Source organism: Danio rerio, chromosome 22, assembly GCF_052040795.2.
Source record: "Danio rerio strain M-AB ecotype USA chromosome 22, GRCz13ab, whole genome shotgun sequence".
NCBI classification, from domain to species: domain Eukaryota; kingdom Metazoa; phylum Chordata; class Actinopteri; order Cypriniformes; family Danionidae; genus Danio; species Danio rerio.
The window spans coordinates 25,654,881-25,681,309 of NC_141042.1; the positions used below are offsets into that span (position 1 = coordinate 25,654,881).

General features: G+C 33.6%; 1 protein-coding gene and 2 long non-coding RNA genes across 7 annotated transcripts; all 3 read left to right on the forward strand.

Moving 5' to 3' along the window:
• The first annotated feature begins 3,320 nt into the window (after positions 1 to 3,320).
• Positions 3,321 to 7,210, forward strand: LOC147838505 (uncharacterized). The gene is made up of 6 exons (XR_015522050.1): positions 3,321 to 4,216; positions 4,532 to 4,587; positions 5,066 to 5,125; positions 5,420 to 5,534; positions 5,799 to 5,910; positions 6,972 to 7,210. It is a non-coding gene; the product is annotated as an uncharacterized LOC147838505 (long non-coding RNA).
• A 784-nt stretch (positions 7,211 to 7,994) lies between these two features.
• LOC137489017 (uncharacterized) lies at positions 7,995 to 26,136 on the forward strand. 4 transcript variants are annotated; one of them, XM_087304406.1, is made up of 6 exons: positions 8,082 to 8,154; positions 8,458 to 8,559; positions 11,049 to 11,387; positions 11,864 to 11,956; positions 13,712 to 13,849; positions 25,317 to 26,136. In XM_087304406.1, the coding sequence occupies exons 2-6, from the start codon at positions 8,517 to 8,519 to the stop codon at positions 25,475 to 25,477; spliced, it is 774 nt and encodes a 257-aa protein (XP_087160532.1). In that variant the 5' UTR covers positions 8,082 to 8,154; positions 8,458 to 8,516; the 3' UTR covers positions 25,478 to 26,136. The 4 variants fall into 4 exon arrangements, with proteins under 4 accessions (XP_087160533.1, XP_087160531.1, XP_087160532.1 ...); XM_087304408.1 differs by having other exon boundaries at positions 8,086 to 8,154; positions 11,052 to 11,387; XM_087304407.1 differs by having other exon boundaries at positions 7,995 to 8,559; positions 11,052 to 11,387.
• LOC147838506 (uncharacterized) lies at positions 15,692 to 19,462 on the forward strand. Of its 2 annotated transcripts, none has more exons than XR_015522051.1 (6): positions 15,692 to 15,809; positions 16,470 to 16,507; positions 16,776 to 16,850; positions 17,146 to 17,312; positions 17,624 to 17,801; positions 18,179 to 19,462. It is a non-coding gene; the product is annotated as an uncharacterized LOC147838506 (long non-coding RNA). The 2 variants fall into 2 exon arrangements; XR_015522052.1 differs by having other exon boundaries at positions 16,470 to 16,499.
• Positions 26,137 to 26,429: the final 293 nt, after the last annotated feature.

Here is a 26,429-nt window from a genome sequence, read left to right on the forward strand (position 1 = left end):
AAGAGAGGTGGGCCCCTGGGTAGCTTGCTGGGGTCAGAGACCCCTAGGTGGAGGGCAAGGGGGCCTTCTGGGGCTCAGACTGCATGTACATGGAGAGTGTTTGGCACCTGGGTAGCTTGCTGGGGTCAGAGACCCCTAGGTGGAGGGCAAGGGGGCCCTCTAAAGCTTAGACTGCAAGTCCAGGGAGAGTGGTGGGTCCCTGGGTAGCTTGCTTGGGCCAGGGACACCTTAGGTGGAGCGCAGGGGTCCCTGTGGAACCCAGACTGCAAGTCCAGGGAGAGAGGTGGACCCATGGGTTGCTTGCTGGGGTCAGAGACCCCTTGGTGGATGGCAGGGGTTGCCCTCAGGGGCCCACACTGCAAGTCCAGAGAGAGAGAGGTTGACCCCTGGGTAGCTTGCTGGGGTCACAGACCCCTAAGTGGAGGGCAAGGGGGCCTTCTGGGGCCCAGACTGCAAGTCCAGTGAGGGAGGTAGGCCCCTTGGTAGCTTGCTGGTGTCAGAGCGAAAAGGATGGCGTTTCCTTGCTTTCCCTGTGCTTATATGCAGAGCTAATTGGCAATAAGCTCCAGGTGCGCAAGCTTACGCTGCCAACTCATTTGGCATTTCATTGACCCGTTATATACACTTTTAGACGATAGACTTTCTGAAACGAAATCCCCATTCGTGGATTAAACAAATCCACTAATAGCATTGAAGTTCCCCATCCGAAGGGGAACAAATATTATCAGACACTGTTAAAATTTCCTTGCTCTATTAAACATAATTTGGAAAATATTTTAAAAAAATAATAATAATTTTAAATCGAAGGAGGGCTAATAATTCTAACTTCTGTATATATTAAGCTTATTAATATTATTTATAAAACAAAGATTTAAAATAAATGTATGGAATTTTCGGTCCCACTTTATATTGTGGCCTTAACAAACAAGTACTTACATAGGAACTAATAGTTTGTTACAATGTACTTATTGTGTAAATACATGTATTTACTGTGTACTTATGCTTGATTAAATACCCGTATGTATTTACATCTGTAATTAACTTTTGTAATTACATTTGTAAATACAATGTTGACCATCCCTTACACCTTAACCCACCCTTAAACCTACCCATACCACCAAACCTGTTCATAACCTAACCTCTATCCCAACTCAAAAGCACCACAATTGTTCTCAAATACATCAAAAACACAGTAAGTACATTGTATTTATTTTTTGATGGAAGTACATAGTAGTTAAGGACACTTAATATAAAGTAGGACCAAGTTTTCTAATGACACTCACGTCTTTTTCAAGGAAACAGCTGCGCTATAGCTTCAAATATTTTTCAGAAATATGAGATCATTAAAGGGTAGCTAAATCTCCAACACTATTCTTTAAAACATCACAGTGTCCTTTTCTGCAATGTCTGAATATATATTCTGTGCAAAATTGTTGCAGATATCCAGTCCTTAACCACAAATAAAGAATAAAACAAGTATTGCACTGTTGTATGCCAGACATTTTAACCACAGTATTGCTTTCTAATGATAGCTTGGTGTTTTTTTTTTTGTTTTGTTTTTTTGTTTTTTAGCTTTCTGATCAGATTTATTAATGTAGTGAATCATCTGATTTTATTAATTGTCTCAGAGCATTTTTCATTGAGCAGGTGTAATATTCATTAATATTAATTATTCAAATTCTTATATTTCCTCAGTAGTGACAATCCTACCTACCCATTCTAGTGTGTTGGGCTCTTGACTGGTGCGTGGTAACGTTACAGGGCATAACTCTTTACTGTTAGCAGCAAACTGGACAAGAGGCTGCTGCTAGTGAGAAGCTACAGTACACATCCGGTACATAAACCGGTTTGCTGACGTTGTTGTTTTGTGCTGCTCCTAACTAGCTTAATGTTAACTTACCAGCCATTTCATTATCTTTATGTGTTGTTGTACTCTTGCTGCCGCTGGTTTAAAAGAAAAAATACTCAGCTTTTTTAATTCTGGCTATTTCAGTGCCACCTTTGCGCTTTTTATTATCCATTTTTCATCTCTCTAGTGTCTCTTAAATGATTTTGATGATGAGCAAGGTGCAGCTGTTGGGGAGTCGAATAATAATTACGTCATCATTAACCTGCAGGCTGCATTCTGCTCATGGGGCTGTCAGAAAATAAATAAAAAGAGCGGAACTGTGGTAAATCCCAATTAGGTCATCCCAATTGGCCAATACGGGCCTGCTCATGTGTAATAACAATGAGATGACACAAGGAGAAATACTGAACTACTGAAATGTATTTATTTATTTTTGGTGATGGCAGCTTAAAGAAGCTTCCTGCTAACATAGATGTTGGACTAAAGCAGCTGTTATTAATTTACAATGACGAAAGGCAGAGGATTGCTGAAGAACTACTGAGAGATTTCAGCTGCTGTCTGGGCATTCACTGCCTTTCTACACCTCCCTTCATTTGTTCAATACTTTTTTCCCTGTGTCTTAACTTAATTTGTAAACTAATTAGATTTGTTTTCTTTGCCTATATGGATTTCTTTGGTTGTTACCACATCTGGGGAAAATTTCAAGTCAACAGCACCTTTAGAAATATGTTTTCTGAGAAAAATGGTGACTTATTTTCCCAGCTGTTTATAAGTCATGCATAAAAATGTCTAAATGCCTTGGACTGGATGTAAGTATTAAATAAAACATACAGTATCAAGACAAAATGTCAACGAATTTACGTCATGTACGTTTCAGGAGAGAAAAGATTAGTTACACTGTAAACGATTTCTGTTGTTTTCACGGTATTATACTGCATTTCTCAACAGTTGTTTACTGTATAAGCTGTGCACAGTGTGTTACTGTATATATTGCTGTTTTCACAGCATGATAATGTATTCTCAACATTTCCATACTGTGAACATGATTAACAGTATGCTACTGCAGATTTTACAATGAATTTGGGGAAAAAATCAGTTACTGTGCATCTAAATACAGAACTGCAAATGGCCATGAAAAACTCTACACACACTTTATATTATTATTATTATGTTTATTTTATTTTTTGACAAAGTATTTTGTGAAGAAAAAAAACTAACCAGTTTCTTCAGACTGTTCGGTGCATAAAACTGTCCCCTGGTTTTCCATTTTTGGGTGTACTGCACCTTAATTTTATAAGGTTAACATGAAAATATTAAATCATTTTTTAATCAACATAACTTTGTGCTTAACCAAAACGTAAACTGGAACAAAAGTAATTGATTCATGAAACCAAAGTCAGCTTAAATGTCAGAATGACCAGCCTGCTTTAGACGGATTCATGAGGATTGGGCACCCGTCACCATGGAGGTCACATCTCCGCATTTTCAAAACAATATTTTAAAATACGCACCATCTCTATAAATAAACCACAGACTTTAGTTTAAAACAACTACATTCCCGCATGAAAAACGGTTAAAATTAAATTTCATAACACATTCATTATAGAGCCATCTAAGACCGGGGCAAGTCTCACATGTCTAGCCGATTATAACCTCGTTTCGCCGGATACATTAGTGATGATGGACACCCTGGAGGTCAGAATCTCCGCTATCGGCAAAGCACGCTTAAAATTTACACATGATATCTATAAATAAACCACAGATTTAAGTTTGTAAGAACTACATTCTCGCATGAAACACTGTTAAAATTTCATTTCGTGACATATTAAACGCAATATTTATAATATTAGCTGGGCTTTCTCATCCGCCATTACCATTTGCTTGTTGATGTGAAATGAATTCTGGGAGAAAAAAAATATAAATTCTCAAAACACTTCAAACGAACTTTATTCTTATTGTCAAGGTCAAATATATGTAATAATTTCGCTGGTAACGTTAAAGTGAATAAAAAACAATGTTACTATATTGTAATCAATATCACGTTTGCACTGGTTCGGTTCAGCACTCGAGCGACTCTGAATCGTATTGAACCGTTTGCTCGGGAATTATTTGATCACACGTGTTCACGAGCACATTCAGCAATATGCATTTAGTGTATAATTAGTGTATAAATGCGTGTGGCCAAGCAGTATAACGAAATAGTAATGAATCATATACAAAAAGGAATCGGTTTTAGGCAGATTCAAATCTTTACTGTTCACTAAGGAGCCGATTCATAGAACCGAACGGACACGACTCGACCTGCAGGCAACGGCTCTCCTAATTTGAAATTCACCTGTCGTCTTTCATCCAGCGAATTCATCCTCGGTAAGTGTTTTAAAGTCAAATTCTGTCCGTTGAAGGATTGTTTTGTATATATTTCTGTGTATTGAGTGTGTAATTTAAAAGAATTAACCAAGTGACATTAGTTGTAACGTTAGGTTCTTATGTTATGTCACGCTGTCCGTTAACAAATGGTATTTTAAACAAGAAATAACAGACGCCAGGCGGTCATTGTAGTGTTTGCGAGGTATTAGATACAGTGAGTTTATCTTGAGTGAGTTTTTGACCATACGCTAAGTTACCTGAAAAAAAACATAACTTTAACTTATTGTAACTGCATTAATGAATTCTCTATTTCAGCACAACACTGAGATGAAGGCGAAGTCACCATGAAAAGCTAAACGTTTACCGTTAAGGTAAGCTCTGGTCTTCACATAGTCATTATGACTAGGCTATCATTATGGTAAAATTTTTCAACTGTAAGTTAACGTTAGTTATTTAAACTAAACTCATAATGAAATGAGTCTTAACTGTTTTATTAAATGGAGCTGAAAATTAAATGCAGTTGAATTATTTTAAGCTAAAGTTAATATTAACAAAATACATATTAATTGTCTGTTTCTCAATAATGTTAATGAGCTTGATGTATAGTGTGTCATTAATTGTACATTTAATTTTTGGTGTTCAGGTGTACCTGAGGTGAGTTTACGTTCTGAGTACACAGATATAAGCCAAAGTCATTATCACTATATATCACTATATTTGTTGGGGTCAGGGAATGATTTGTGTACAAATGTATTTTAACCCCATACAGATTGGTATGGTTGTACCATAGATTTAAATTAATTAATGTTAAGTCTTATTTTACTCTTATTATATTTATCTGTTTTTCAGCTACAGTAATTGATGTTGAAAAACTGATGCTACCAATCACTCCTCACTTGATTATTCAAGGTAATGTTGATGTCTTCCTCATTTTGATTAGATTTTTAAATGTCAAGTTGATATTTTATGTTATTTTATGCTATTCATTTTTGTCTTAACATGGATTGCAAGTTGAATTGCAATATCAATAGTTACTGGTTACTAACATTCTTAAAAATATCTGCTTTAGTGTTCAACAGAAATTCAAACTAGTTTATAACACGTGGAGTAAATAGTGGCAAAATAGTAAACTATTCCTTTAAATATTTTATTCTGAGACTTTTATTTATATGTGTCTTGTCTTTTGGCATATTGTCCTTCTAGCCCAGATTGTGATTGACCTGGAATGCGACACCAGTTACTCTTAAGACAAGAACCGAATAAAGCACAGATGTGGAGGGATTTGCAGCCAAACTAACTGGAGGGAAGGAACCTTTAGGTAAAAACACCTACTTTATTTAGATCTGAAGTATTTTATTTGACATAGAGATTTATTGTTTTAATTCTAATTTAAAGCAAACAAGGTTGAGCACCCCTGGTCTAAAAGCTCAAAAATGCTGTTTCCGTGATAAGGTTAAATGTAGTTCAGAAATAGATTCATTAGGATCAATGCTTAAAGTAAACATTTTCTTCTCTCTGTAGACCAAACATGTTTACTATCCCTCACATTTTAATAAATTGTTTCTGTTTTTGTTTCTTACAGTGTGGGTGAACATACTACCTGGATGTCCAACAAAGGCTGCACAAGAGCTCATTTGATAGCACATATTCTGTCCTGTCTACATCTCTGATGACCTGGAAGTGCTTCGACATCAGTGAGTAATACATCTTTATATTATCATGCATACAGGATTTCTGTAAGCCTATTTTTAATGTTAGTTTGTAATCAGCAGTGACTGTTTTAAAAAAATAAGCATTTAAATTATTCTAAACGTTTTACTGATGCTGTGCACAGTAACGTTATGATGATTTAGTTTGAGGAAATGTCACTGGAGAGGTGTTCGTATAAAAAATAAATAAATAAATAAATTGTATGAAATGACTCGATAAAATGTTTATTTTTCTCGCTGACATGCCATCACTGCTGCATATTGAAATACAGTAATATGAATTGACAGCAGATTATTACCACATTTCATGAAGTAGGCTAGACTGCTCTTTAGTTCTCTATTCAACTTTAACACATTTCCTTGTGTCGCTGAGCCTCTCTGCAGATTTTGCCAAAAATGAATGCTTAGTGATTACTTTGTTTTATGCAAACCATTTATCAGTAACTTATCATTAGCATTATTTAAAAAAAAAATGACCCACAGCTTTCATGTTCTCTAAAGCAATCTTGTCTGTAAGTTAGAAGTGGATTTATACGTGTTAAAAGCCTAAAAGTATTTAATTAACATTAGTCACGTTAAATTAGATTATTTTATTTATTTTATTTTAAATATGTTAAATATGTAGCCTTTTAAAGTCAGAATGAACTGTGTTCACCCCTCTTAAATCCGTGGAAGCACTAGTAGTGTGGTCATGGAATCAGATATTCGAGCTATACAGAGTCGGACATTAAGTTAAGATGAGACTTTATTTTTTACACACCTGACTAGCGATCTTCAAGAACAATGCCCGCTGATCTTTTCCCCATTAACGTTAGTGTAATTGTGAATTGACAACAAACTGTATTTCACCAACAAAAACAATTAAAAAACTGTTTTATATAACTGATATATATATATATATATATATATATATATATATATATATATATATATATATATATATATATTTAAACAGCAGTGCAGTGTTTCGTTTCTGAATGAATTAAATGGTTTGAGGGATGATTAGTTTTTACTTCAGTGATTGATTTTGCTTGTCATTTTTGCAGGATTATCATCATGTTGCTGCCCTTTTTCACTGTCCCTTTCCACATCATTTGGCCTTCATCATTTCCTGTCTTGTAGCAGTATTCTCACCTTTTTTAAAATTTTAATAATTTTTGATGCATTAATCGTTGACTGGTTTTAATGATCAATTGTTTATTAGTGTTCTGTTGCTCTGTTATATTGAATTATTGCTACTGTTTTAGCATGGTTTACACAATAAACCTTTATTGTGAAATTAAAAGTTTCAGTTTCTTTATTTTTCTTGTACGTCTTGAACAGTTAAAATAACACTTGTGCAATTTTTGAACATTTTTACCCATTATAAAGTAGCACTATTAAATAAAATAAAATAACATTTAATAACTGTAAAATACTATACAGTAATAATGAAAGTAACATTAAAATACCGTAGTTCTTCATGGTAAAAATGTACAATAAAATACTGTTTTCAGTTTTGCAGTATGTGCACCACTACTGTAATTAGTGTTACAGTAAAAATCAACAACAGTAAAATGATGTATTACATTTTACAGTAAATGTAATACTAATGTAATTAGTATTACAGTAATGTTACTGTTTTATGAAATACAGCAGCTACTGGATAATTGTTGCCAGTAACTTACTGTTAATTTAACAAGAAATCGTTTACAGTGTAGATTTGAAATATTTATATATATATATATATATATATATATATATATATATATATATATATATATATATATATATATATATATATATATATATATAAGTATTAGGCTTATGCTTAATCCCGCACCACTTTCTACCATGTTAAAATGTATTTTTTGTCAAAGATATTTTATGTATATTTCTATTCGAAAACAAATAAATCAAATCAAAATAGGTATTCTATTATTGAAAGTCATTGCAACAAATTATTTTAAAAGTGAAAGTAATTTTAAAATCTAAATCTAACAAAATAAATAATACCAATATCCAACCATACAAAGCACAGATAGCGTTAAAAAAACATTTTAAAGCTACGATCTTCTAAGTGAAGTTGCTTTTGCGTGTGAACAGAAACTGATTCTCAGTACCTGATGTCATTTTTTTTTGTGTGTGTGTGTGTGTGTGTGTGTGTGTTGTGCTGTGTCTCATTTCTTGTTCTTGTGGCTGACCTGCTTTCAGGCTTCATGTTACATCTCTCATTTGTCAGTAAGAGCAGTAAGTGTGCCGTTTAAATGCCTGCTATTTTCCTGTTGTAGATCTTGTTTTTTTACATAATGCATTTGATGTAAGCCATTTATAAAATCTTTTGGTTTGCTTGAATTCGGTACAGCAGACATTAGCTTTTACAGGAAGACAACAGCAATTTTTTAAACGCTATTAAGAAATATTAAACGCATATGTGTGACCACACAGAAACCTGTTTAGATATCAATACTATCAGCGCTTCAAGAGTTGCGCTTGAAGACCCCCAGCTGCAGGTTTTGTTGATTTTATTATTTAATACTTTTTTTTTTCTAGTGTAACAATTACTCTGAGTGGGTTTATTGTTTGATGCCCACTTTAAGCACAACTTAGGCATGGATCGATTGTTCGCTGGAATCCTTCTCCTTTTTGTCACAGGTAAGTGATATATGAAAGTTTTGTTTGTTCTGAAGTGTTTTTGATTTAATCTTTTGCTTAGAGTTGGCGAGTTATTTTTTTGTGAGTTTTTTTGTGTTCAGATCTTTTTTATTAACATTTTACTTAATAAAACAACAAATTCAAAAAGATTTAAAAAGAAAACATGTTAAATGAGAATCTGAAATATTTTTGTCATACTTCAATAAATAAATATTATTTAGTAATCAAATAACAATTTTTTTATTTTAAATATTTTTTAAACTAATTGGTCTTACACTTCAGATTTAAGATTTTTTTTAGTATATGTATTAATTCCGGTACTTTTACAATAAACCGACATATCTACTTTTTGGTAGAGGTTAATAATTAAGAAATTATGGGATGTGTTAAACAAAAATGCATTGAGTGTGTTAACTAAGGTTATTAGGAGTTAAGGCTTGCTAACAATTTTTTTTTTTTTTTTTTGTCTTGGTGGGGTATTTAAAGGTATATATATAAATATATACCCAATGAATCACAATAGGCTTAGCAAATACACAATAAAGAAATAAAATAATCTATATAGAAAATAAATTAAATTAAAATAGAGGGAAGAAAAAGATACGAGAAATAAATAAACAACAGTCAAACTACAAATATTTTACTGCAAAGTTTGAATTCTTTTGCTCTTTATATATCGTTACCTTGGAATTACAAGATTCTATCTGTGTTCTGAATGATTTTGAGATGTTGAGCTTAAACTTTTTTTGCACTCCATATAACAAAACAGTATGTGTAGCATTTTTTTTGTTTAGTTTTTTTGATAAAAAGTCTTAAAATGTAAACAACTTATAAAAAAACATCCCATAATGTAAATAAGTTGTCATTTCATAAGAATATGTCAATAACTCAATTTTGACAAAAGTGTCAGATAAAACCTACTTTTGGTATTATTGTCTAGACTGGAATCTGTAATTAAACCAAATATTCCTACAATAGGCCAAGGATCAATTGATACATGCAAAATATTTGAAAAGAAATTAAGTGATAATTGGTAGAACTTGATAAGTTTAGAACACGTCCAAGCAATTCATAGTTGGGTGAAAACTTTGCTAATTTGTCAAACGTAGGCGATGAACCACCTTAAACGGAATAATTGTATGTCGCAGACAAATGGAAGTTGAGTGCATCTTGTTTATAATGTCTTGCCAAATTTCCTCTAAGAAAAACTCAAGTTCACTTTCCCATTGTTGTTTTAACTTTGTAATTGATGTTAGATTTTGTGAAGAGACTAAAGAGTAAATCACACCTATGTTACTTTTGAGAACTGGGTTGATTTTTTTTAAATGGTGTCAAGTAATGTTTCTATAGGTGGAGTTGGAAAGTCTAGTGTGTTAGAAATCATAAAACTGCTAATCTGTAAATATCTTAAGTGAGCTTTTTTGACACTTTTTGGCCAAAATGTAACAGATCTCAAAACTTTTACTGTGCAATAATATGTAAACGAATAAATAACCAGCTTACAGTCATTTCTTGTGTTAGTTTCAAGCACGTTGTTCTCGAAAAATCATGACTTGCTCACTTCTTTCAACTTCAGTTGTCAACTGTTACAAATTTACACTTTCTATTTTCTTTATTTATTTTATAAATCATTCTGTGCTTCATAACAGTTCATAAGAGTTGTACTTATATAATTTAAGAGTAGATTTTGACATTCCTTGTTTTATTTTTTTAATAAATGTATGTTATTTTCTAATAAGTGGCTTTGAATTTATTTCTTTTTTCAAAGTCAAGACTAAAATATTTCACCAAGAAACTTCTAAAATATAAAGACCTATAATAATACCTTAAAATATTGTATGCTAAAATGTTATGCAGATTATAATTTGAAAGATTAAATTCTTCTTGTAAATAAATAAACACATTATGATTAAAACATGTAAACCAAATTGTTGATAACTTATGGAGTTGCTTGCTAGATCTTTTGCCTTCAGTTACTAAAGGAAATTCTCAGTTTCACTTGATTTTATCCACAAAAAAAAATGTTAATTTGTAATTGTAGCGATTGACAACATATTTCACAGTGTAGTTATGAGTAAAACGTTGTTTTATAAATTTCTAATTACATCACTTCCATTTAAAATAAATAAATGTTGTTATTTTGAGCTCTTTTTCTACATAAAGTAACAAGTGCCATGTTTCCAGACCATATGATTTTACTTTTTAGACAACACAATACAAATGTGAACAATACAGAAAAGTTAAGAAATCAATATTTAGTGAATTGACCCTGATTCAGAAAATAAAAACATCTGTTATTGTGGTAAACTGTAATTTTCTAGACATATTTAAAATTTAAGCATTTTTAATTGAAAAATGAAAGAAATGTTACAGAATAAAACAAATATTAACATGTTACACAACCCCAAACCTTATAAACTCAGTAAATTATATATTCTGGTCGTTCAACAGATCACATAATTTATTGTTTTTTATTTTTCTGAACACAGCAGGAGATTTGTTCAGTGATACTTTTCAACAACCGATCATCCATGTACACCCCAAACAAATTAATGTTTGTGAAGGAGCATCAGTCAAAATCAACTGCAATTTTGAGCCACGCGAAAACCACAAAGCGAGCTGGCATTACAGCAAGACACCAACGTCAGACTGTGGCTCTCTTACTGACAGAATAAATGAAGACCAGTATGAAGAAAACGTGTACACTTGGCCAATACTCAAGATTAATTCTACAAAGACCAATGACAGTGGATGGTACTACTGCAAGATTACACAAGATATTCCTGTTCTTGAAGAAAAATGCAGTGATGGAGCAGAACTAATTGTCAGTAAGTAAAGAGACGCTTCATGCCATCATGTAAATTAGGAGACTAGATGAATAAGTATTTTTGACATCAATCATGAACTCCTTTGTTCAGACAATCATATTTTATTGCTTTGGTTGAAGCGCAAGATACTCTTTTGGATCATGAGGTCATAAAATGAGAAAAAAACTAAACAAAAAAATGAACTGTAATAACATTTATTTAGACAACTGGTCTCAAACCATCAAACCTTAATATAAAAATACAAATGGCTAAGACTACTGTGATTTTTCTGATCACAATTCATCAGGAAATTATAATGTTTTCGGATATACAAATTTTCTTTACTAACTTTAGATGGTGGCTAATATTCAGTTACTTTCTTTTGTCATAAGCCATTAGAAGTTTAAACATTTGAAATTCAACTCAAATTCAAAAAGGGAGTAAATATAATAAAATAAAATATAATAAAAGATTCACTGTTTTTTTTTTCTCCACAGAAGCCAACAGTAACAGAACACCAGGAACAATTATTGAGACACTGAATCAGACACAAAATCCAACTACAGTCAATTCCCCTCCTTGCACAAGTGGTGAATATTTAATACATTCCTTTCTCATTTAAACTTTAAAATGCTCTTTATTCTTTATCTATTTCTCTTGTCTCAAATATCAGGGATCTAAGTCTGTGTCAGTGGTGTTCAGAGGTTTCAATGTCATTTTATATGATATCATAACATTTTTCATTTTAGATTTCTGTTAATTCTAAACTCTAAAAACAAAAAGTGCCATGTTTCCAGAACATATGATACGCTTTAGACAACACAATACAAATGTGCATTATTCAGAGACGTTAAGAAATCAACATTTGGTGGAATACTCCTGATTTCAATCACTGTAAATCAAAACATCTGTTAGCATCTGTCAGCAATATCGTCAGCTGCGGCAGATTGATTTTACAGCACCAGGTTAAACTTTCTGACACCTTCATGGCAATCAAATACACTACCGGTCAAAGGTTTGGGGTCAGTTTTTTTTTTTTTTTTTTTTTTTAATAAAATTTTTCTGTTCATCAATGTGACATTTATTAAATGGTAAATTGTTAAATATTTACTTATTTATTAAATATTTATTTTTTACTTATCGTATGTAGTTTCAAATAAAATGATTACTCTCATCATTAGTCCTTTTATTACTATTACAATTATTATTAATAAGAAAAATATTAAAAATAATAATTAATATTAGAGTAATTTCTGAAGGATCATTTGACTTATTTTAAAGATGAATTTTCAGCTTCATTACTCCCGTCTTCACTGCAATAAATTATTAAATTAAATGATAAATTACTTTTGAACAGTTATTTTATGGTGCAATAACATTTCACAATTTGACCATTTGTACTGTATTTTGATGAAATAAATAAATGTAGCTTTGATCAGCAGGATAAGCTTTTTTTTAAAAACACTTAAAAGTCCCCAAACTTTTGACCAGTAGTGTATATTAAAAATAAATACAGGCCACAACTGAACATTGAGAATGATTCTCAGAGTGGCAGCCTCCAAAACAAACCAGAATAGACTTGTCCACCAAAACATTGTGCCCTCCAGTCTCTTTAGTTGAGGTTAATATTAAATTAAACAAATTAATAAATGACTATAAAAATGATGATTGTTAGACTGTTGCACTTTTGTGTGTTGTCAATATGCTCATGTTTATTTAGGCCTATTGTTGTGTGCGCAACAATTGTATATTTATAACCAACTCCAAGAAATGTGGGGTTCACAAGTCACTGGCAGTGTTCTTCAGAAAAAACAAAACAAAAAGCGCTCTGGGGTAAGTTCAAATGTATGGTCGGTGCTCTTTGGGTAAGGGATTCATCAGGGGTTTTTTAGAGATCTAGCCATGTGAATAAAGGCTTTTTAATTTTTTCACTTTACTCGAGTGCCTTGGACTGATTCTTGTTGCACACTGGCAGTGTTATTTTTATCATTTTGGAGTTTTGTCATTTAAATTAAAGCAAGACATAAAATAAATAAAAATACCTAATAAAAATAACTAAGTAATAAAATGTTCAAAAAGGTGTTTCAAGGTTGAATTTGAATGATTTGCATTCGTTTTAACTTCCAAGCATATTATGTAATATTTGATTCAATATTCATTCAATATTTGATTCAATCTCCATAAGCAAATTTGCCATGTTTATACATCTAACATTAACGCTGTAACACCAAGATTATATTCCATGGAGCTTGTTATTTGTGTTTGTAGAATACACACTCAAACATTTCTTTATGTGATAATCCAAATGTTATTTTTAAGTTGTTGTTTTTTTGTGTGTGTTACAGCTCCAGCAACCTCCACAACAACAGCACTGAAACCCTTCATATTTAATGAGTGGTGGATCTGGTTTGCGGTTGCCGTTGGAATTGCAGTAGTAGTTGTGTCAATTGTAGCAATATGCATTTTAACTCACGATAGTAAAGGTACGTCCAATAACTCATTTAAAATTTGTCTTTGATGTTAAACATTTTTTAATCAAAAAGATGCACAGAACTAGACCAGTTATTAAAAAACAGATTAGACAGACTTCAGTACCCAGAATTCACAGTGAGTATGTTTAAATGGACACCAATAATCTGATTTTAATATGATTAAGACAATACTATGATTAAGAGTCTACCATGTAAACAGCAAGTTTTGATTACCTTAATCTGACTAAAGTCATAATCGAACTAAACAGAAATCGAATTAAGACATTTGAAGTGCAGTACTGACATGTAAACATTTTAATGAAACTATCACCTTCATGTAGGATTTTGGACGCGTTTTGCGACAGCATAGGCCATACACACACGGCTGTGACACTTATTCTTTTGCTCCACCGAGTCAATAAAGGACCATAGACACCTGCATCGTGGAGGTTTTTTGCCATACAGTATCAAACTCAATTAATACAACACACTTCCAGCAGTTTATACTCACGTCTAATATGTCGGTTGTCCAAGGGGGTATGCATGAAATGTTCCTGAATCAAAGTGAAAGCGTAAACTGCGGTTAAATCCCTTAAAACACCAGAATTTACATGAATCTCTGTGGGGAAATGTGGATATCGTGGTGACGCAATGACTTTAATCATGTTATGTGCTATAACATGTAAAACGGGATCATGAAAAGAACATCCAAAAAGTAACTCATGTAAACACTTTAATCATACTGTTTTCTTACTCAGAATAAGGGAAATAATTTGAGTACACTGTCAGAAAAAAGGGTACGGTTGGGGTACATTTGTGAACACTTGGGGTACAAATGGTGAAGTTGTACCCTCAATGGTTCAAAGTAGCACCCTAAGATACTTATATGTACCATTTAAGGGTAAAAAAGGTACAAATATGTTTCTAACTGTCAAAGGGTCCATGTTTGGGCCATTTAAGGCCCAAAGAAAGGTACAATCACTTGTGTGGAAAAGGAGCAAGTCAACTTGTATGAAATGTTCCTTAATATTTGTCATGAGTTGTTGGTTATTTGGAAGAAATGCACACAAAAAAAACTGTACATTATAAATTAAATTATTTAATTATATAAAACATGGCCTTATAAATATTATAAATTAATATTTTTGATTTAAGAAAATGTTAACATAAATCCCCCTAAATGTAAAGTGAAATGGCTAATTATACACAGACCTTTCTTTGATTATCAGATTTAATAAACTACTAGAATGGACATACAACTATAAGTAGATGAATACAATAGGAATTAAAGGTAACCAGCTTGGTAAACAAAGACAAAGTGCAACCTTGTAGCATTAATAAATTAATTAATAAAACAATTTTAAAACGTAACAGAATAATACTGCCAAAATAATACAGCTGAGAACAAATAATAGATTTAAAAGACCAAAAACTGGCCGTTAGATATACACAAAATGTAATAAATATCGTGTTTTAACTACAAGAGGGAGATTGAATCCAGCGGCAGATGCGAGATTGACTGGCCGAAGTAAAAGCTGCTGTCGGCGGAGGAGAGAATCATAAAGCTCCCGCTGACAGAGTCCGCTTTCACTGAAGCACATTGTCAAAGAAGCGCTGTCTTTTTAAATAAACTGCCGATTCGAGTTTAAAACAACTACATTCTCGCCTGAAATACTCTTAAAACTACATTTTGTGAAACATTAGATGATATTTTTTTAAACTTGCGGGTCTGCCCAGCGGGGCATTGTCCATTGACTTTCACTTAGCATTAGCAGCCAGCAAATTTGAATTCGTGATGTCCAATAGGATTTTGCCCGCGCCGTGCATTCATAATGCCAGCTGATTACGTGTGACGGTTAATCTCCAGCTGTTGCACTGTTCTGACGCTCTTCTCGGCGTCGATGGAGGATGGACCTGAAGGACGCAAAGAAGTTGGAATACGCTCGTGAAGACGAAGCACAGACATTTGCAGGTAAGTTTAATGTTAAATAACTTATTGTAAATATCCGTTGGGTCATATTCAATTCATATTTGACGTTACTTTGCCTTGTGTATGTAGTTAAGTTTAACGTTACCGTCGAGTTACCTGCCGCATGAGGGGACCCTTTTGTAATTTAAGGTTGACCAGAAATTAAAATATGATTTTTTACATAACCTGGCCATGAGACAGAGCTCGAGACACTGGCAAAAAACGCGGTGAAACGTCCAGAGAAACAGTTCAAACACATTTAAGTTAGTTTTGTTTGGATAATGTGGTTAAGTCTTTATCGCATACGTTATTTATAAACTCAGAATTTCCTTAGTGTTGGGAAGCTAACATTCATGCTAACGTTCATGTTTACTCAGGACAGGAGTGAAGTGAATGCCTTCATGTCTGAAACAATATAACTTTAACGTTAGTATATGCATATCTCGACCCACGTCCATTTATAGCAGTTGTATTTTGCAACGTTACATATTTAAATATTGTTATAAATGCATGTCCAAGAGAGTCATAATCATCTGTCGTGTCAGATCGAGGTGCGGGTCATTTATCAAACCTTTAAGTTGCTAATTTAAAGCTTTTTTTTTTTTTTTTTTTTTTTTGCTGTTAACCTCAAGTTCACAACGATCATAATTTTTTTTCTTTCAGAAAATGAAGTGGACGAGGAAGCAGTAGAGTGTAATAACGTAAGTATTTAGTATTTTGTATTTCATCTGTTTGTTGATAATATATATATATATATATATATATATATATATATATATATATATATATATATATATATATATATATATTTATATATTATGTATGTGTGTGTATACTTTTTCCCCAGGAATTCATTGTGCAGTCTTAAATTTAATCTCCTTTTTTCTATGAAACTGTTAGGTGAAGTGTTAAAGTTATATTTGAATTTTTATGATTGTCATTATTTTGCACTTATATTTGATCCAATAGGTGATTGCTGCAATTGGTGAGGATGCATCATCTTTTGAGAGTAATGCGAATGTCCTGCGTATCCAGTGTAATAAGGTGTGTGACCCTTTATTAAAAACACCCTTGTCAGTGAGATCACACATTTTAAATCAGTTCTCAGTTTAAATGAAAAGTTTAATGTCAGTAATAGCCAAAGTGTAGGATCAAATGACTATTATAAATGTTATGACTATTGTAAAAAAATATATATTTTTAAGCTTTGTGGTGAACATATGTGCATTCAAGCTTACAACTATTTGTACAATGATAACTAAAGGGAAATGGCAACAAAGAATATTAGATAATGTTTTTAGTTAAAGTGAATCACTAATTTCCTTTTTGTTTATTATAGTCATGGTGAACCTGACTGAATGCATTCATCAACCATCTCCAACCAAGTCAGAGCTTCAAGGACAGCTCGTGCTAAAGGTGCCTGAGCTTGATTAAGAAAAAAAGCATCTCCACTGGCCAAAGTCTACAAAAAAGCAAGAGAATAGAAGTTTGCAGATGATCTTACAGGTATTAACATAAAACTTACATAATAATAATTTTGCTAGATCAAACCCTTATTTCTTGGATGTGATCATTAAGTGCCTTTTCAAGCTGCATTTAGCAAGTTCAAACTCATGGGCCTTATATACAAACCCTTTATATACAGAACATTCCTTAATGTTTTTCTTTAAAAAATGTAATTCATAAAAATACATCAATATCTTTTATTCAGCATTTGCTAAACATTCCAATAATTTTTTTCTTTATTTTAAAAACAGGTCCTTTATATTATTAAATTATTTAAGAGTACTTCATTATTTGTCTTTATTTTATTTTAGGGTGGCGCAGTGGGTAGCACGATCGCCTCACATCAAGAAGGTTGCTGGTTTGAGACTCGGCTGGGTCAGTTGGCATTTCTGTGTGGAGTTTGCATGTTGTCCCCATGTTGGCGTGGGTTTTCTCCGGGTGCTCCGGTTTCCTCGACAAGTCCAAAGACATGCGGTACAGATGAATTGGGTAAGCTAATTTGGCCATAGTGTGTGAATAAGTGTGTATGGGTGTTTTCCAGTGATGGGTTGCAGCTAGAAGTGTAAAACGCATGCTGGATATGTTGGCGGTTCATTCCGCTGTGGCGACCCCAGATTAATAAAGGGACTAAGCCGAAAATAAAATAAATGGATGGATGATTTTATTTTGCAATAGATTCTGACTTTCGTGCTGCTCTAATTCTGCTCCCCCATATTCTTAAAGAGGAAGATGATTGCTTACAGTAATTACACTGGAAGAGGTTTGGGTACTGTTGGTTAAACACTTTGTAATACTCTGATAGATGTTATGCAGTTCTGACAGATTTTACATTGTTTATTGATGTCCTTTACTTTTTCTTTTCACAGTGGGATGATGATGATGCTCCATACCCAACTCTACAGATGGCTGAAAGTCCGTTTTAGAGGCATTATTACATCCTTCGCTGTTTACTGTGTTTTCAACTTGGCTTATCCACGCTACATAAAGAATGCAAAGGATGAACATCAGCAACTCCCCAAGATGGAACAACAATTTAAATTTGAACGTCAGCAACGGTGTGAAGATGGAGATCCAAAATTACAAGAAAAATCAGTGCAGCTGTCCGAGAGAACTGGTATCGCTGGGTCTGCATCAAACAGCAATGCTTGGATCTTTGCATTTACTTTGGTGCATGCGTTTCGAGTCTGCATCAGTATTTTAAGACTAGCAGCTATAGACATTTCAATAACATTGCCCAAATAAACTGAGAAGCACAAGATGAAACAATGCTAAGAATTTTCTCCGCCCAACATCCTTGATGAGATTGACACATTCAGGTGTTCAAATTGAACTGTTTTCGTGTGCATGTGAGACCGCTAATGGAGAAGAAATGACACTTTCCTAATGAAATACATTTTAAATGTCAATACTGCACTGGTTTCTGTGTAGCAAGTTTTTAATTCTGCTGTGGTATGATTCATATTTCCACACAAATACAGTAAGAGTTTGACTTTGAATGGGGTGTTATAAACCAAGACAGATGGACTTTCAGGCTCTTGAAACATACTCTGCTGATAAAATGTTTCTTAAGAATGTTTGGAAATTTCAAATCAAATGTGTAAAACTGTTTGATCAAAAGTGTTTTTGAGATCTAAAATGATTAAGGGTATACTTTAAGTGACATGTTTCAATGTACTGTATGGAAAAAGATTGCTTTGAGATTCTTGATGCTTTTAGAAAAATGTAGAATGCAGTGCACTAGCAAAAATGTATTTATTAGGTCTACTGTTGTTTTAGAAAAATTACTTTGTTACATTGGTAAAAATGCTCAGTGAAATGGGATGCACTGATGTTAAAAAAAATAATATTAAGTTTTTTTGCTGTTTCATAAAATGTTTTAAAATGTTTAAGCAGCTATTTTCTAAGTTTGCATCTCGTATGACTTTGTGATAGTTTAAAACTTTCATCTTCTAAAAAGGTGACAATGTAATTGTTTTGAATCTTTCCATGTGTGTTTGTGATAAAATGTTACAGGTATAAAATTACAATTATCGTGCAGTTTGTACTCATGGAAAAATATTGCTTTTTATTCTTTTAAAATGATGTAATGTTTAAACATTCATCCTGTAAAAATGTTGATATTTAATGTTAAATAAATGTGATAAATTAAATTTATTGTGTATGGAGTACAAATCTGAAATGAAAGGGTACAAAATTCATCCCTATGGAGGAGAAATTGTACCTTTTTTAAAGGTACATTATTGTACCATAGCCCAAGTAAGGTACAAATTAGTCAGCAGAGGTACATATTTGACCCATGAAGGTACATACTGCTAGGGTACAAATATGTACCCATGTGAAAGGGTACAACAGGTGTACCCTTGAGGGTACTGCCCCAGTGACAAGCCATTGTACCCCTAAAGGTACAAATTTTGCACATTTTTTCTGACAGTGTACTGACGTCCATGTAAACGTAGTCATTGATATCAAAATAACATCAATTTGACATTAAACATTGGTGTTAGGGCTAAAAAAATACTGGAAAAATATGCAATATTGTTGTTGAGCATTGCAATAATAATTTTTCTTACGATTTGTTAGCTATGTTTGAGATAACTTATTTAATCATATTTTAAAAAATCGGATAAAAGATATTTTTCAGTTCTAATTAATTCGAATCCTGACTAAAAATTTTGTTTTTAAAACACTATGAATTAGCAAAAACCTTAGCAGGTTTTCTGACTCTGATTGGCTGTTGCCATTTTCCTCTTGCCGTTATTTATTTTCAGCCCTGGGATCGCGCAGCCATATTGTGCAGCCCTAAATGGCATCAAAAAAATGCATTATAAATTGATTACCAAATGATACATTTTTGATGTGTTTTTGTCTCAATTTTAAATTAAAGCTTTCAGATGAATTAAACTATTTTAATAATATTTACTATATATATATACTATAATATTTACTATATATATAAAACGTTATTTTGGTGGTCAAAAGAGCGTCATTGTGTGGATCATCAAATGGATGTCAAACAGGGAAGTTAAATTTCCCAACCAACAACTTTTGCTTGCAAACCGATTATTAACCATTAACTAATTAGATTAATATAAAATTATCATTCAATAAAAATAATATATGGCATATCTATTTTGTGTCTGATACAATAAATATTAATTTATTTTAACATTGAACAACAGCACACAGAACATATTAACAGAATCTGGATATATCATCAATATTCACTGCAGTGTTTGCAACAGGACAGACAAACAGAATAGACTATAAACAATAAAGAGAATAAAAGGCCTGCAACGAAAACATTGAGTGATTGCTTTTTAATAACCAGTATAGGCTTTTTTGCTTACGTCAAATGAAAATAGCAGGCCTATACTAACTCAAATTGACAACTTCATGGAAAATAAGCATATTTAATGCTTTAATTCCCATATCACAAACCTTTATCAACATTTTACTTTAAAGATATGTTTATGGAAAAGCTGATTTCACCATAGCGCTGTTCTTTCATTTTCTCTGTTTTACTCGTGGTGAGTTGGTGATGGTGTGTTTTGAATGAGTTAAACTGTCTTTAGTTTAGTGTAGCGTGTGTCGAACTGGCACAGAAATATTAGTATATCTATATAGGCTTTGATAAAATGCTGGTCAAATGTAGGTCAGTTTTTACAGAAACCTTGCACAGACGCACACGCTGTGGCCATGGTGATTAGAGACAACAACAAGGCTTATATTTGTTGAGTTGACTTATTTAAATAGGCTATAGTATAGCATCATATTGTTTTGTTTTACATATAGCCTAGTAGTGCATTACATACATACATACATTTTTTATAGTTTATATAGCTATAAAATGAAAGTCTCAGTTTGGTGTGTGGCTTAGTGTTTTTCAAAAATACCATATACACTAGAAGTCAGAATTATTAGCCCCCCTGTTTATTACCCCCAAAATGTCTGTTTAATGGAGAGAAGATTTTTTTTTAACACATTTCTAAACATAATAGTTTTAATAACTCGTTTCTAATAACTGATTTATTTTATCTGATTTATTTATTTTAATATTTTACTAGATATTTTTCAAGAAACTTCTATACAGCTTAAAGTGACATTTAAAGACTTAACTAGGTTAATTAGGTTAACTAGGCAGGTTAGGGTAATTAGGCAAGTTATTGTATAATGATGGTTTGTTCTGTAGACTATCGAGGGAAAAAAAGTAGCTTAAAGGGGCTAAATATTTTCTCCTTAAAATTGTGTTTTAAAAAGCCAAAATAAACAAATAAGACTTTCTCTCCGGAAGAAAACATATTATCAGACATGCTGTGAAAATTTCCTTGCCCTGTTAAACTGATTAGGAAATATTTAAATAATTAGAATATATTCAAAGGGGGGCTAATAATTCTGACTTCAACTGTATGTTAATAAACTATTAGAATTACAATATTTTATCCATAACCTACAGGAAATTTAAATACTATTTAATAGTTACATTAAAAAAACATGCAAATAAAAAGCCATCAGCCTTTAAATTCTTTTTCCATTGCATTGCAACCCCTAAGGTTGAACAAAGAGCTGTTAAAAGAGCATGCAAGCTAAAACTAGAAGGAAGGAGACGTCCTGGTAGGCCACAGAAGAGGTGGTTAGATGACGTAGAAGATGATCTACGTACCCTAAGAGTGCATGATTGGAGAAAGCAGGCTTTGGGTTGGGAAGACTGGAGAGGATTGGTGGAAGAGGCCAGGGCTCTACACGGGCTGTAGCGCCGCTGGAAGAAGAAGAAGAAGGGGTTGTTACTCTAGATAGATCAGGGGTCCCCAAACTCAGTCCTGGGGGCCAGTGTCCTGCATATTTTAGTTCCAACCCCAATTAAGCACACCAAAACCAGCAAATCAAGCTCTTTCAAGGTATACAAAAACTTCCAGGCAGGTGTGTTGAAGAAAGTTGGAGCTAAACCATGCAGGACACCGGCCCTCCAGGACCGAGTTTGGGAGTTTGGTCTAGATTAACAACACAGCAATAGTGTTAGTTGCAGCAGATTAATTTTACAGCACAATGTTAAACTTTGACATCTTTACGGCACTCACATACATCAATAATAAAGGCCACGACTGAACATAGAGGCGCCAAGAGGCGATCTCCAAAATTTACCACAGAATAGTCTTGTGCTGTAAATATTCTGCCTACCATTCTCAATAAGTTAAGTTAATATTAAATTAAACAATTTAATAAAAAGCTTGAGCGCCACAGTGTCACAGTGGGTAGCATGATCGCCTCACAGCAAGAAGATCCCTGGTTCAAGCCCCAGCTGGTTCAGTTGGCATTTCTGTGTTGAGTTTGCATGTTCCTCTCGTATTCGCAAGGGTTTCTTCCGGGTGCTCGGGTTTCCCCCAGTCCAAACATATGTGGTATAGGTGAATTGAATTAGCTAAATTGGTCAAAGTGTATGTATGTGTGTAAAGAGTGTGTATGGGTGTTTCTCAGTGTTGGGTTGTGGCTGGAAGGGCATCCGCTGCATAAAACCAAGGTACTAACGTGAAAAGAAAATGAATGAATGAATGTTTAAGCTTGTTTATATAGCTCCTATTGGTGTGTGTGTGTGCACTGTTGTGTGTAATGTTTATTTGTTTATAACCTCCTCTGAGGATGGTGGGGGTTGAAAGTCACCAGAATTGTTATTTTAGGGGTCATGAGCTGAAAATTTAGAGAACCCCTGCCCAAAATAATCAAAACTATAGGCTGTTATCTTTTGTGTTCATGATGAGCGGTGCCAGAGCGAGCTTGCTGCAATAGAAAATCCGATGCTCCGCCATTTCAGAATGCTTTGGTTTTGCGGCTTCTTTCTCCACTTGTGCAAAATATCTCAGGGATGTCTGGTTGCATATGTTAACATCCCATGAGTTAACATATGCGGTGCATATTTATGCAGAAAAAAAAAGTTTTTTAAAAAGTACAGAACAATATCATAATAATTTTAACCATTCAACTGATACCATTGATTGGTAAAAAATGCATGGTTAACGGTTAAACGGTCAACATAAGCATCTTTATTTAAACATCAAAATGATTTGCAGTCTTGATGTGTTTTTCAATGTTGTTTTGACATCAAGGTGCCTGCTGTATATGTTCTGTATTTGAATTTAACTGACACCCCAAATCTAGTCTTGTTTTAGCCAAGACTTCTGTTAAGACATCTATTAAACATTGCTTGCGGGGAATAGTAAAAGGTTATGTAACTTTTGCTGACTTGTCTATGATTAGCATAACATCACAAAGTTGTTTCAAACGAGCTATTATGTACTTTTATAGTAACACTATTAACATTGAAATGAATCTGAGGCGTCGATCACATGGAACAAGTCGAAGCTTTCTTTTCACATTTTCTTAATAACTTGTTATAATTACAAGTTCTACAAGAACACAAATTATATGGGGCTGAATATTCAATCTAACTTAACATACTAACGCATTGTGGTTACAGTTTATAACCATAATTAATGAACAAACTGAGGCAGGATAACTAAAATTATGTCTAGCTGTAATCTAAATAACACTTCATAAGACATCAGCGCATCTTCAAGGTCAGACTTTAGCTGGCTGTCTGACTGAGTGTAGGTGGAATGTGGTTTAGCGCTGTGAGACTGAGTTTCAGTTTGTGACGATTAAAATGCATATCCTGTGGTTAAGCTTAGTGCAGTGTGAGCGTGCACAGCAAGAACCCTCTTCTTCCAGACCCTCAGTGTAGCCTGTGTTGTGCACTGTTAACCATTTGATGTACTCTAATGTACAGTGCATCCAGAGTGTTCAAATTTTTCAGATTTTTTTTTCATTTAGAGACTTATTTCTTTTTTTGTTTTTGTTTTTACCGTTTCAAATTTATTAAAAATAAAGCTGAAAATCCCATGTTCAGAATTATTCACAGTCTTTGCTTAATACTTTGCTGATGCACCTTTGGCAGCAATTACAGCCTCAAGTCTTTTTGAATATGATGCAACAAACTTGGCACACCCGTCTTTGGGAGTTTTTTGCCCATTCCTCTTTCCAGTACATCTCAAGTTCCGGTTGGATGGGAAGCGATGGTGTACAGCCATTTTCAGATCTCTCCAGAGATGTTTAATAGGATTTAGGTCTGGGCTTTGGCTGGGTCATTCAAGGACATTCACAGAGTTGTTGTGAACCCACTCCATTGATATTTTGGCAGTGTGCTTTGGGTCATTGTCCTGCTGGAAGATGAACCGTCGCCCCAGTCTGAGGTCAAGAGCACTCTGAAGCAGGTTTTGAAGCAGGATGTCTTTGTACATTGCTGCATTCGTCTTTTCCTCTATCCTGTCTAGTCTTTCAGTTCCTGCTGCTGAAAAACATGGCTTCCGTCTGGTCACTCTACCATACAGGCCTGATCGGTGAATTACTGCACAGATCTTCTGTCCATAGAAAAAAACTGGAGCTTAGACAGAGTGACCATCAGGTTATTGATCACCTCCCTAAATGGGGCCGTTCTCCCCCGATCACTTAGCTAAGATGGCCGGCCAGCTCTAGGAAGGATCCTGGTGGTTCCAAACATCTTCCACTTATAGATGATGGAGGCCGCTGTGCTCAGTGGAAAATTCAGAGCAGCAGATATTTATATGTAACCTTCCCCAGACTTGTGCCTCGAGACAATCCTGTCTCTGAGGTCTACAGACAATTTCTTTGTCTTCATGCTTGGTTTATATGGACAGGACCTTATATAGACAGGTGTAGGCCTTTTTAAATCATGTTCAATCAACTGAATTTACCACAGGTAAACTCCAATTAAGCTGCTGAAACATCTCAAAAATGATCAATGGAATTTAGAGCTTCACTGCAAAGGCTGTAAATCCTTCTGTACATGTGTTTCTATAGGTTTTTTACTTTGAATACATTTGCAATAATTTCAAAAAAATCTTTTTTTCACATTGTCATTATGGGATATTGTGTGTAGAATTTTGAGAAAATATCTACTGTATGCTAACTCTACTGTATGGTACTTTTTTATAGAGATCATCTATGAAAACACCAAACAACCAGAGTCGGGCCGCTGGACAAAGAAGAAGACAAAAATGGACATCTGCAACACGCCACCATCCAAAAAGTTTGATACGATTAAACCACTGAGGAAGTATGATACTTATTCAAACAACAGAACCCAAAGGCTTTAAAGATTAAACATGAAGAAATGTCCTCATAAAGCCAATTCACGCTGCATCATCATGGATTATCCCCAGATTGCAGTGTGACATCTGACTGATGCCTATTAAACATGCCCAGTCAGCAAAAACTAGTGTTGGTCAACACATTCAACTGACAAAACATCTTTTTTGTTATTCGTCAGCTTCTGCTAATGCTTGTGAGCTGGACTTTTCAACATCAATGTAATATTAAAGACTGTAGACAAATTAAATTATATAATACAGGATAATGTAGCACTGTATCTAATAAGGAGCTGAAAAATAGGAAGTGTTTCTGGTTTGACAAATGTCATTATGGACTGCAGAATACACGAGAAATCCTGTTTGTTTAGTTTACTTTCAGTTGTACCATAGTAAAGCATTCCGTGGTTATAAATAAATGTAACAATCTAGCGTATTTAGCCTACTGTGTACAATCTAATAGACTCACTAATATGTTTTAGTTAGCTTTATTGTACAACAATTTGATGATTCAGCCCTAGTCAAACCCTAGTAATGTGTATTGTTTGTGTAAATTGTTTTTCTTAAGGCCTGTGGTGTGCACATCAAGATTATTTTCACTTATTCTTAAGAGAGCTAATGTGAATGTGCATGTCAATGCGCAAAAACATTAAAAAGTTTATCTTGTTTGTTTTTGTTGCTTGACTGACTGGCCAATGAAATTGGTGCTTTTGTTCACATGCCTTGAGCTGCTAAAGTAACAGTAAATCTCTGATGCTTAAGCACCAAACTCTCTAGCTAGCCAAATGCATAGGAATTGCACATCAAATAGGACTTGGGAGTATCGTTTTACATAATTTTCACTCATGGCTTGTAACTTTTTTCTTATTACCTCAAGGTATTCGTGTGCTATAGTGAAGTAGGTAGTGTTTTTTATGTAGAAAATAATAATTTTTGTAACATTTTAATTCTCATATATTTT